Raw genomic sequence first — 12,174 nt, forward strand, 5'->3', positions numbered from 1 at the left:
TCCTTAGGAACGTGATTCTGTGAATCAATGTTTTCACCACCGGACACAGCGTCCGCGTAAGATTTCTTCCCCTCCTTAATGTTCCTGAGCACCGTCTTCTGACTCTGAATCGGTGTCTTCCTCGGTCTTGAGATGTTCTGCTTATTCCGGTTCTGGTGTTTTGTCTCAGGGTCCATCAATTGCTTTACAAACCGCGGAGGATTGACATGGAGCTTGGTGCTACCAATGAAAATCTGATCTAGACGGCGGCTCAGTCCCATAGGATCCTCTACGTCGTAAAATCTTACGAATCCGAAGCGTCTTCCTACCTTGTCGCGTTTGTTAGGGATAAAGACCTCCTGCACCTCTCCCCACATGAAAACCTCCCACATATTCCTTGCCTTGAAATTGTCCGGGAAATTTGAAAAGAAGAAAGACGTTACATTAGAACGTTCCCATCTCCTTGCTGCACCGTGCCATCCTTCCTGCGCTCCCCAGCTTCCACCTCCATGTCCACGGTTCTTCCTATTCTCCACCCTTGTCCAACCATCTTATTAACACTTTCAAATTAAATTAAATTAAATTTTAAATAATAAAATGAGTCAACTATATATTAAGTACAACGTGATTTGATTCATTTGAATGTCTCACTCCAGTATTATTTTCTAAATGGCTTTTGTAATTTTAATTTGGATGTGGTAAAAGTTAAATGTTTGTTTAAGAATGCGTCTTTTGGGAATTAAATTCTTGATTTAAATATTTAAACAATTATTTTTAACTACCACAATCGACACCACTCATTGAATTCTCAATCGAGTATTTATGTATCAAGAGACAGCACGTCGGGTTATTACTAATTGTCTAAGCATCTGAAACTCAAGCAAATGCGTTAATAACGCAACAAATACTCGCTTTATAAAGACAAAAAAGAAAAAGAAAAGAAAATCCACATACTTTTGCTTTGGGTAATCTTCTGCTATCTTTCTTTTCATTTTTTTATTATTTCTTTAGACATACAGCAAACTTCTGGTCTAATAATGAACTTGAAAGCCAGGTTGCATGCACGACTCGTTTGCATTATCTACCCTTTGATATTAAGTTACTACTACTTAATTAGAGCAATTAATTGATTAGTTAGATTCTGCATAAAATGTCGTTATCTTCTAGAATTCAACTGATTAGTAGTAGTACTAAGTATTGTTATTATATGACGTGCCGTTGAACTGAATTTGTCACATAAACTAATCTCTTTAATTTCAATTCTTTCAATGAGAACATGTTTAGTGAGCAGCATGCATTGAGTATGTGGCTACCTACACGACATCTGGGTTTGGTGGGTATATAAGTTTCCATCTTTTGAGTTATAATAATAATGCAATTTCGTCACGCATGACGTTTCCAACTTGAATTGTCGTTCTTTATCGTGATCATGGGAAGACAATCAAGACATCATTGAGAACAAGCAAGCTTTAGTCAAATGACATGTATTATATGAGAGAGAATAATTTGAAGATGTTATGAATGATCAACATTAAAGGTGATTTAAAAGTCACTTAAATTATGATGTTAAATTGACTCTGAAAAATAAAGAAGCAAATGAAGTGAGTTCTTATCTATGCCTCACATCGAGCAACTTTGGTATTATGGTGATTATGTTCAATTACAAGAAATTCTTTTACCTTTTATAGGGGAAAAATGTAATATTTAATCCTTAATCTTAAATCTCCTTAAGGTCTGGGGTTAAAACAAAAATGCTTCAAACTTACTTAAGATATTTAAAAATTGTGAGATGCTCAAGAGGTCAGTCCGTTATACTTATGAGATGTCTATAGAACGTAGAAGTCAATAATCAGATGGAGGATTGTGTGATTTTAAACCATAAGTCCATAAGATAAAGTGTGTCTTCATTAAGCACTCACTATAACACCATCTCACCTGCCTAGTCCGCTTAATTGGGTCGCCGCAGCCCGCCTCCTCATACTCTGCTCGCCATCTTCTTATGAGTTTTTATTTATTTATTACTTATAAATTTTAAAGGAAGTATTAATTATATATCATCAATTATACTCTGAACTTAAAATAATTTCGAGTGAAAACTTCAAAAGTAACCGGAGAGATAACTTAATATATTATTTTCTAATATCTGATATAAATGAATCGAAAAGTATAGTGCTGAACAAACTCATTGGAGGCAATTGAGTCTACATGTATTTCAGTATTTTGAGTTATCCGTTTAAGAGTCATTCATGATAACTTGATATCTATTATCTTACATGAAATGGAAAAAAATTATCAGGTATATATTAACCTTCAATTGAGCTTCTCAAAATTTAGTAGTAAAAAAAAAACAAAGAATATAAAAAAGAGGGATATATAGGAGGAAGGTGTGAAAACTTATACAGTTGAAGCACTTGTATGGAGTTGAACCAAGGAAGCATAAAACCCATCCTTGACATTAATGAGCGTTTCATGCCTTCCTTTCTCCACTATAACCCCATTCTTGACAACAGCAATCACATCTGCATTTTTTATTGTGGACAAACGATGTGCCACCACCACTGTGGTCCTATTAACCATGACTTTGTCCAATGCATCTTGAACAACTCTTTCTGATTCTGCATCTAATGCACTTGTGGCCTCATCTAGGAGCAATATCTTTGGACTTTTGATGATGGCACGTGCAATAGCAACCCTTTGCTTCTGCCCACCAGATAATTGGGTCCCCCTTTCTCCCACTATGGTATCATAACCCTGTTAAGTCAAACCACAATTTCCAATGTCAACAGTTCCGCCCATTAAGAACAGCAAGCAATTCCACATAAAAATGTTGCAAAGATAATGTATTAAAATAATGATTCATACACACTTTATTTTCTCTCATATTTCATTTCCACACATTTTTCTTATTTGTTTATATTTTATGTTATATTTATATCACTCATTTCTCTCATTTTTCTTCTTATTCATGTAAGGTGGATGTGAAATACATATATGAACATAAAATTATTAAATGTATAAAGGTGCGTTTGAAATAACTTTATTTTGTAGCATAAGCATTTACGCGGAGTATCTGATGAGTTTATGCAAATAACTTATGATATAATGATAAGTTATTTTGAACTTATTTTTCATAAGTTACTTGCAATAGTGTATGGTTAAGCATCTATAATACTCATTTTGAACTTATTAAAATATATTCTCAAATTAAATTATGAATAAACACTCATGCGATAAACACTTATTATTGCATTAAGTGTTTAATTAAATTACTTTTTGAAACACACCCTAATTACATAGCTTAATTAAAAGTTTATGATAATAAGTATTCATCACATAAGTGTTTACTTGAGAATTTCACCGAAACAAATTCAATTAGATTGTAAGAAGTATAAGCACTTATTTTAAAAGCTAAGATGAGAAACTTTTGAAAAGATGCTTAAAAGAGAATAATATGTTTGGAAGTCCTTTTACAAATGATTCTAAAGACAAAGTCTTAATGGAAAGAACTTATGTGAGTAATTTCTAAATTCCAAAATCAATTTTGAGGAACAATAAGCTAATCTAAACACACTAAATAGGTCAGTTAAAGGTATTTCTATTGCAGCTAAAAAAAAGTTAAAGACAAAAAAAAGGTTAAGGGGTGTTTTAATTAATTCTTACCTGTTGTAACCCACTGATAAACCTGTGTGCATTGGCAAGTTCTGATGCAGACGTGATTTCTGCTTCAGTTGCATTGCCTCCTTTTCCATAGGCAATGTTGGCACGGATAGTGTTATTGAATAACACTGGCTCTTGGCTCACAAGCCCCATCTGTTGCCTTAACCACTTGAGTTGTAACTCTCGGATTTCTATCCCATCAAGAGTGATTTCACCTGAATCAGGATTATAAAATCTCTGCAACAAGGCAATCACTGTGGATTTCCCACTCCCACTTTCACCAACAAGAGCCACCGTCTGAGGCAATAACAATTTTGATAATAAAAGTTAGATGCAACAAGTAACACAACTTACGTTTTCAACTCTCAGTTGTACTTTGAAATGAAAGGAGTTTAAAGATATTAAAGTGAGCTTTACCTTGCCAGAATGGATAGCCAAGTTGAGGTCTCGGAGAATTTGTATATCCGGCCTAGATGGATACTTGAAGCTCACATGACGAAGCTCAATTTCCCCTTTAACATTGTCAAGGGTGGTACCAGACTCATCACTTGGATCAATCTCTGACTTCTTGTCAATCATTCCAAAAATAGAAGCGGTAGCTGACTTGGCTTTGCTTGAGTCCGGAGCAAAGGAGCTTGATTGAGAAATGCCAATAGCTGCCATGGTTAAAGCAAAGAAAACCTGCAACACATGAAAATATCTACATTTTCAAATGGAGAAACCAAGTGTTGATGTAAGTATGATAAGTATGAAAGAGTTAGTACCCGAAAAACATCTGAGAATGTTGCCTTCTCAGCATCCACAAGTCTAGCTCCTGCATAGAAACTGGTTGCGTAGACACAAAATAGTAAGAAAAATGAAACCCCGAATCCTGATCCACTTATCACACCCTGCCTTATCCCAGTTTTCATAGGTCCCTCACATTTCTTCCTGTATAGTTCCATAACCTTATCCTCAGCACAGAAAGACGCTACAGTTCTTATGCTCCCAACTGCATCATTAGCAACTTGGCTTGCTTCCTCATACATCATCTGCAACAATTCCCATTTCCATATTGAGAATTTATCTCATACATTATCTTAATAATACAACTATTCATGTATAGCAATGGAGAATGGTACTCACCTTTGCATCTGCGCTGAATCCCTTCATGAATTTCATTTGAACATAGCCATTTACTCCAATCAAGGGGATCAAGACAAGAATAATAAATGCTAGCTCCCAGCTTGCAACGAATGCAATAATCAAACCTGCCAATAAAGTTGCTATATTTTGAACTAATAGTCCTAGAGCATCACCAACAAGGGCACGAACAGAAGCAGCATCTGCTGAGAGCCTTGCACCAACAGCACCGCTCGAGTTCTCAGGCTCATCAAACCAACTGACCTCCATGTTAACCACCTTCTCAAAACATATTAACCTGATACGTTGGATTAACTTGCATCCAGCCACAGAGAAAAAGTAAGATCGTGCTGGAATCACTAGCAATGATGCTATACCAAGGATCATAAACATTATTGCCCAAAACTTGGAATCCTTCTTCATCTCATCGAATGGTTCATAGAATGTTTTGATGACACTGGAAATCAATACGCCAAATATTGGAAATATAACACCATTTCCTACTGCAGCTAAACATCCTAGGAAAAGAACAAGAATCTCTGGCTTGTTGAGGGAAGCAAGGCGACGTAGTGGAACCTCTGGTGCTTTTTCCTTGGGTTGTAAGTTTTCTTGTTCAGGATCAGAGGCATTAACCACTGTAGGTAGACCAAAAGAAACTGAAAATGAATGGTGGCTACTGTTCCCTAAAGATGATCCTCGGCTAATGGATTTTTGAAGTGATCTCCTTTGACTAGATTGTCTAAATGATTCTACAGAAAGTTCATTCTTGTTGTGATGGTCTGCAGTTTCTTCTGATACCTTGTTTACTTCCTGTAATCGTATTAATTGAGAGTAAGCTCCCTCGGGATCCTTGAGTAATTCTGAGTGTGTCCCTGATTAATATAAACAAAGTTATAGTAAGATATGTATACAAGAAAATTTTCCTATTTGTGATCAATGGTTGAATCAATGAAAAAAAGCCTTTTTTTTTTCTAAAAGTGTTGTGTGGTACCTTTTTCGACCATCTTCCCTCTGTGAATTACAGCAATCATATCAGCATTCCTCACAGTGCTCAAGCGATGTGCCACAATAATTGTAGTTCTGTTTCCCATGATCCTGTCTAGAGCCTCTTGCACTACCCTTTCAGACTCCGAATCAAGTGCGCTTGTTGCTTCATCTAGAAGTAGAATTCTTGGATCTTTTAGGATTGCTCTTGCAATCGCAATGCGCTGCTTTTGTCCACCAGATAACTGAGTTCCATGCTCACCAACCATTGTGTCCAATCCCTGCATGCAATGGAAAAATTTCAAGGTTACTTAACAAGTTTCAAGATTAAATTCTAGAACTAGCTTTGAAATTAAAGTACTCTAGATAGAACCTAACCTGAGGCAATTTATCAATGAACTTAGCAGCATTTGCAAGTTCAGATGCATGTCTTATCTCTTCAACCGTTGCTCCATCCTTTCCATATGCAATATTTTCCTTAATGCTAGATGCAAACAACACAGGCTCCTGACTAACAAGGCCAATTTTTCCTCTGATCCACCTAAGCTGAAATTCTTTCAGGTTAATACCATCAATAAGAACTGCACCTGCATGTGGATCATAAAATCTTTCTATCAAACTGATGACTGTGGACTTGCCACTTCCACTTTGTCCAACTAATGCTGCAGTTGTACCGCTAGATATATGAAGAGAGAATTCATTGAATATCAGCTCCTCCGGTCTGGCTGGATAACTGAAATAAACATCCCTTAACTCTACTTCACCTCTAATGTCCTCTAATATTTTTCCACTAGGATCGGATGCATCTATCTCTGGCTTCCTTTTAATTGTTTCAAACATTTTGTAAGCTGCAGCCTGGCCTGCAGCAAAAGCACTCAAGCTAGGAGATGCCTGTCCAAGAGACCTAAAATACACATCCATTTGAAAAAAAGTGAATGAGTTGAGGTTTCAATAAAGAAATATGGAACTTTCAAACTTCCTTAGTAGAGGAAATACATATAAATGAAGCTACTTACATGGAGGAAGTTAAAACTGCAATAATCACATTAATCACTGTGCCGCCATTATATCCTTTTTCCATTATCATCTTTGCACCAAACCACACAGCCAAAGCATAACCACCAAAAATTACAAACATAACTGTTCCTAGGCCTATTCCAGCTGTGGAGCCTTCATGAACTCCTGATTTGTAAGCATCTACGAGAAATTTGCTATAATCAGTTACTGCTTGCTTTTCCCCAGTAAAGGATGCAACCTGAAAACATACATAGAAGTAAAGACACAAGTGCATTCTAGTGAGAAATTATATAATATCTCAATCTTCTGATATCTACTTTGGTTTAACAACAACTTACCGTTCTTATTGAGCCAATTGTCTGTTCAACTACATGTCCTGCTTTCGCATAAGCAGTTTGACCTCGAGAAGCCATCCTGCCTATGATGACAGCCATGGCAGCACCTGACACAACAAGAAGTGGAAGAGTGGACAACATGACAACAGTAAGAAGCCACCCTTTGATGAAGGCAATGATAAATCCCCCAATGAATGTTGCTATTAGCTGCAGAAATTTCCCAACCTGTTTTCAATAAAAGCAAGTATTCAGTGGAATCAAAACACTTGTTTGCTAATAGTTTTCATTCAAGTCTAGAATTTTGCTCTCATAGCATAGCATATTATAATACCTTCTCACCCATGGCATCTTGTATGAGAACCGTGTCCCCTGACATTCTCCCTATCACCTCTCCTGTGTTTGTTTCCTTATCAAAGAAAGCCACATCTTGTCTCAGTATAGTTTTCAAATACAATCCCCTTATTCTTGCAGCTTGTCTTTCCCCTGTGACCATCCAACATGACACCTCTGAAAATTGAAATGGTTCTCTCATGTTAGCTGTCTTTTCATCAAATCTCAAAAACTGGAGAGATTAATTAAAATTCTTCATGGAAAATGAAAAACCACAGTGATATTAATTACAAAATGCACTTACGAAGGAAAGCTGCAACCCCACATCCTATTGCCAAGTATACAAATTTCAAAGAGACCTGCAATTTTATCATGTAACTAATTAACTCTAATCAAAGGTTCAAAAGCATGTCAGCAAAGTAAAGACAAATTTCATCTATATAGTATGTTTGATTTCACAATTTGCACCAGAATTAAAACTCGTAGCTTCTAACCAGAAGTGATTCTAGAGCATTTTACGGTAGAACCGAACATATACTATTAGTAACTAAGACTTGTCATACCTTGGACACTTGTTCCACTACATCAGGGTTTCTCTGGTTACTTCCAAAGCTATCAATCATTTGACCAAAGAGCAATGTCATGAGAGGCAAACCCATTCCATTTCCAACAGCACCAATGGTTCCAATACACATCAACAGAATGTCGGTGGAGTCTGCAAATGAGAACAATCTGTGAAATGGAACTGTCTCCTGTTTTTCTTTCTGTTTGCTCTTTCCTTCCTTCTCCCCATTTGTGCTAGTCTCTGCAGGATTCGTTGTCTCATCATGCTTATTATTCACTCCATCTTCTTCCACACTCATGTTGGATCACTGCCTTCAATGTTCCAACTATGAAAACAAAAGCAACTGGTATGAGTTAACAAATACAAGACCACATAATCAAGGTTGAAACAGAGCAAAACAGAACACTACCAAGTTTTTTTCTAAATTTCTTGGATAAAACTGAGTAAGCATAGAAAGGGAGAATTGGTATGAGTTGTTTTAAAGCTAATCAAGTTCCAAGGCCAAGTTGGTATTTAGCAGATTCACCAAACGCGTTATTCTAATGTGAAACTTCAGAGACACTAGGAAACGTGAAGCAACAGAAAGCAAATTTGATAAACAGCAACGTGTTGTTTCCAAGTACTTTCACTTTCAGACTAAGATTCGTTCACATCATAACACAACTATCATACGAGCTTAGAATCCATTCATGTCACTATTTATTCACAAAAAAGCATCAAACATAAAGAAACAAGTGTTTTAGTAACCACTCATGAGTCATGTCTGTAAAACTTTACAACCGAATATGTTACTTTTGGAAATGTGCTCTTGAATTACCAGTGTAAGAAAGAAGAAAAAAAATTAGCTTATCACCCTCAATCATGGAAACCCAGAAGGAAGAAAAAGTTGAACTTTTTAAAGTCAAAGGTTAAGATGTTTGACAAAAGAAAAATGACAAAAATTTAAAGGTACCACCAACTTTGTGGAACCCATCATACACTGATTAAAATTTAGTACAAAATCCATGAATCAATATGAACAAACCTGAGTAGTAAACAGAGAAAGGAAGAACAAGACAGAGAGAAAGATCAAGGAGAGCGGTTGAGGAAAGATTTGATCAACCCAACATTGGAAACAAATGCAAGTGTGAAAGTATAAATTTATATTCATATGCATACATACTATACAATATAATATATATATATATACATATATATATTATTTATATTATTGGAGGGTGGAAAAAGGGGTACCCAAAACTGTGAGGCTGGAACTACCAGTTTGTGGGATCTCTGACTTTCAGGGGCAGAAATCTGAGTGTGTGTTTTAGCAGATTCTTCTTCTACTTCTCGGTTAGATATTGATTTATATACAGCACAACAAGCTATAATTGCTTATAGCACAAGCATCTTCTTCGGTGGTGGGAGACTACTAAACCCATTAATTAATAAATAATATGGAGAAAAGCATCTTTGTGACTTCATGATCCGTGATGGATCGGATTTCTCTGTAGTTCTATTATATTTTTATTGAGAAATTCTTGCCTGATTTGGAAAATGATGTTAAAAAATAGTATTCATGCAAGACATGAATGTGGAGTGATTTGAATCCTATATATTATTCAAGCTTAAATTCTTTTAAATAACACAATATTATATGATGATGATTTTGATTGAACATTACTATTTAAAAAAAATTACAAATTTTGATCAAAGTTAAATTAATTTTTTAAATTTTCTTTTTATAAAATTCCATTTCTTAGATTATTTAATATTTAAAATTTATTAAAATTATTTAAATTAATTCTTACCATTTTTAATATGAGTTTAATGGATGTGCGCCGTCGGTGTAAAATAGTTTTACACTAACAACCAATCACAACCTTCCACGTAGGAGAAATAATAACTTTCGTTTTAAATTTTAATTAAAATAAATCTATATTTGATGATGTGACGGAATTCAATTGGAGGTGTAAACAAAATTTACACTGACGGTGCACACTCCTTTAATTCTTTTAATATTTGAGTAAGCATTAATGAAATTATTAACGAACTAAAAGCTGAGTTCTCTCCTATCATTGATAAGGTTAACTTCAGGCTAGCCCCTCTTGGAAGATAAATATGTTGAATAGAATCGATCGTCATTGCTTTGCCAAATTTGTGCTCTCGTCCCTCTCTGTGTACACCATGCAGACATTGTTGTTGCCTCAATATGTTTGTGATCATGTTGATAAAAGAATACGAAGTTATATTTGGGCCAGGGGAATCGCACTAGGGGTTGGAATTTGGTACCTTAGCAGAAAAGAATAAGAAGTTGTACCTTCATTACTCTCCCTAAAGAACGTGGTGGCTTGGGCAAGCTATTAGGGGATCAATCCAATTTATTATGTATGGAGACTAAGAACATATTTAACCATCTATTATAATATAGTAATGCTGAAGCGCGGGCTGTGACGTCGCCAACCCACTCTCTTTCCATTCCTAAGGTTTGCCACATCATATTATAGTCCCACGTGTCAACTTCTATTACTCCAACATTGTTATTGGGCTGTAGCTATTCTCCACTTTCTCATTTTCATCTCCTAATTGATCAACCCACCCATGAAACTTTTACGTTATTTTCCCCACTCTTAATTTACACAACTTTTTGTTTTCCAATTCAATTTTCACCTAAAGCATTTATTTTGAAACTGTCAATCAATATCCTCTTCACAAACTAGCAACAGTTTGCATCACAATGAATTGCAAATTTCAGATCACATTCACAGAGTACCATTGAATGATAACGTTTTTGCATTACCACTCCTTCTTCAAGAACCAACGCCCTCCCTTTCCCTTTTCCTAACTCTGCTCCTCCTCCTCTCCACCGCCTCCTTCTCCCAAAGGTAAAATTGCAGAAAAATGCCCACCCATTTCTCTCTTTTCACCAATTTCGCTTCTCACAATTTATAAATATAAAAAAGTACATTGCTTGACACTGTTTTTTCCACTTTTTTATTTTGCACTAGCAAGGACTTGAGGAACAAACACGTCTGGTCCAAATCTCTTGGCAAGGAAGTTCAGGCACTTCCCCTTAGCCATTAAGTTATGCAGATCCTATATTTTTTCTTTTTGAAATGGATCTTATATTTTTTCACTTATATATACTAGCAGTTTTTTACTCACGTTGCTTTTAATTTTTCATTATTTGATGTTGTTTTTTCCCTGTTGTTGTAGGGCCTTTCTCTACAAAGGTTTTTTTTTTCATACAAGGAATGTGACTACTGACTACCTTATTTATTTGGTATGATACTGCTTATTTGATTTTGGGAATACATTGTCAGTTTTTATTTTCAATAATGATTATAAAGCTGGGCATCCCTTTTCTATGTGTCTAATTTTTAAATTATAAAATATGCTATCCGTAGTTACTATTTCTGATACACAAATACTCTACATTTTTCATTGTAAAATTGTATTTTTTTTTTCTTCTTTCCTTTGCGGGTTATCTTACTTGCATTTTGTTTGTTTGATTGATATTATGGAATTTGCTCGCGAAGGTGAAAAGGCTGTAGCACAACTAATGGGCACTAGGAGGTATCATCATATTGTCAAATTTTGTTACTTGATTCTGAATTTTATAGTATTTTATTTTATATTTTCCGATGTATCAAAAAAGTATTTTATTTTATGCGACTTTCTACTCCCTGCATCAAAGAAAAAATAATATTAAATGAGCATTTTTGCATGCTTTTCTTTGTACTATTAAGTATTTACAAGCTCCGATTCCTTTCAAATTAAAAAAATTGAAAAATAAAAATAAAAGGAGCTTTTTTGCATACTTTTCTTTATCGTGTATAAACTGCAAGCTAATATGCCAAAAACAATGGCTAAATAAAAATTGTTTTTCTCACCGCGCAACGCGCTGGTCTAAGTCTAGTAATTAGTTAATTATAATGCCAGTACGGTTATATCCTGCCTACAACAGCTGTGTGTGCGGTCTCGTGTTTCCATTTGAATTTTCAGTCAAAGTAAACCATGCAATTCTTTTTTGTCAACCATACCACAAATATTTTTCTACTATATTGTATAACTACAAATAAATATTAATATTGTCGACATATATACATATCTTCTTGATCAGTGATACTGCAATTCTTTTGACTTTTATGCTAATGAAACGAAAAAATCAATTAAAAAAACAACCAAGGCAACTTCGAGGTGGAT

At 35.2% G+C, this 12,174-nt stretch overlaps 1 protein-coding gene across 1 annotated transcript; it reads right to left on the reverse strand.

Moving 5' to 3' along the window:
* Positions 1 to 2,164: 2,164 nt before the first annotated feature.
* On the reverse strand, positions 2,165 to 9,376 carry LOC130716767 (ABC transporter B family member 21-like). Its single transcript, XM_057566773.1, has 13 exons — positions 9,223 to 9,376; positions 7,988 to 8,314; positions 7,729 to 7,783; positions 7,426 to 7,601; positions 7,098 to 7,319; positions 6,759 to 6,997; positions 6,121 to 6,646; positions 5,750 to 6,023; positions 4,762 to 5,630; positions 4,401 to 4,667; positions 4,054 to 4,317; positions 3,640 to 3,933; positions 2,165 to 2,730 (listed from the first exon to the last, which is right to left on the reverse strand). Exons 2-13 carry the CDS (start codon positions 8,285 to 8,287, stop codon positions 2,374 to 2,376), a joined length of 3,843 nt encoding a protein of 1,280 aa, XP_057422756.1. The 5' UTR covers positions 8,288 to 8,314; positions 9,223 to 9,376; the 3' UTR covers positions 2,165 to 2,373.
* Between the last annotated feature and the right edge of the window lie 2,798 nt (positions 9,377 to 12,174).

This window comes from Lotus japonicus, chromosome 5 (genome assembly GCF_012489685.1).
Source record: "Lotus japonicus ecotype B-129 chromosome 5, LjGifu_v1.2".
Taxonomy (NCBI): domain Eukaryota; kingdom Viridiplantae; phylum Streptophyta; class Magnoliopsida; order Fabales; family Fabaceae; genus Lotus; species Lotus japonicus.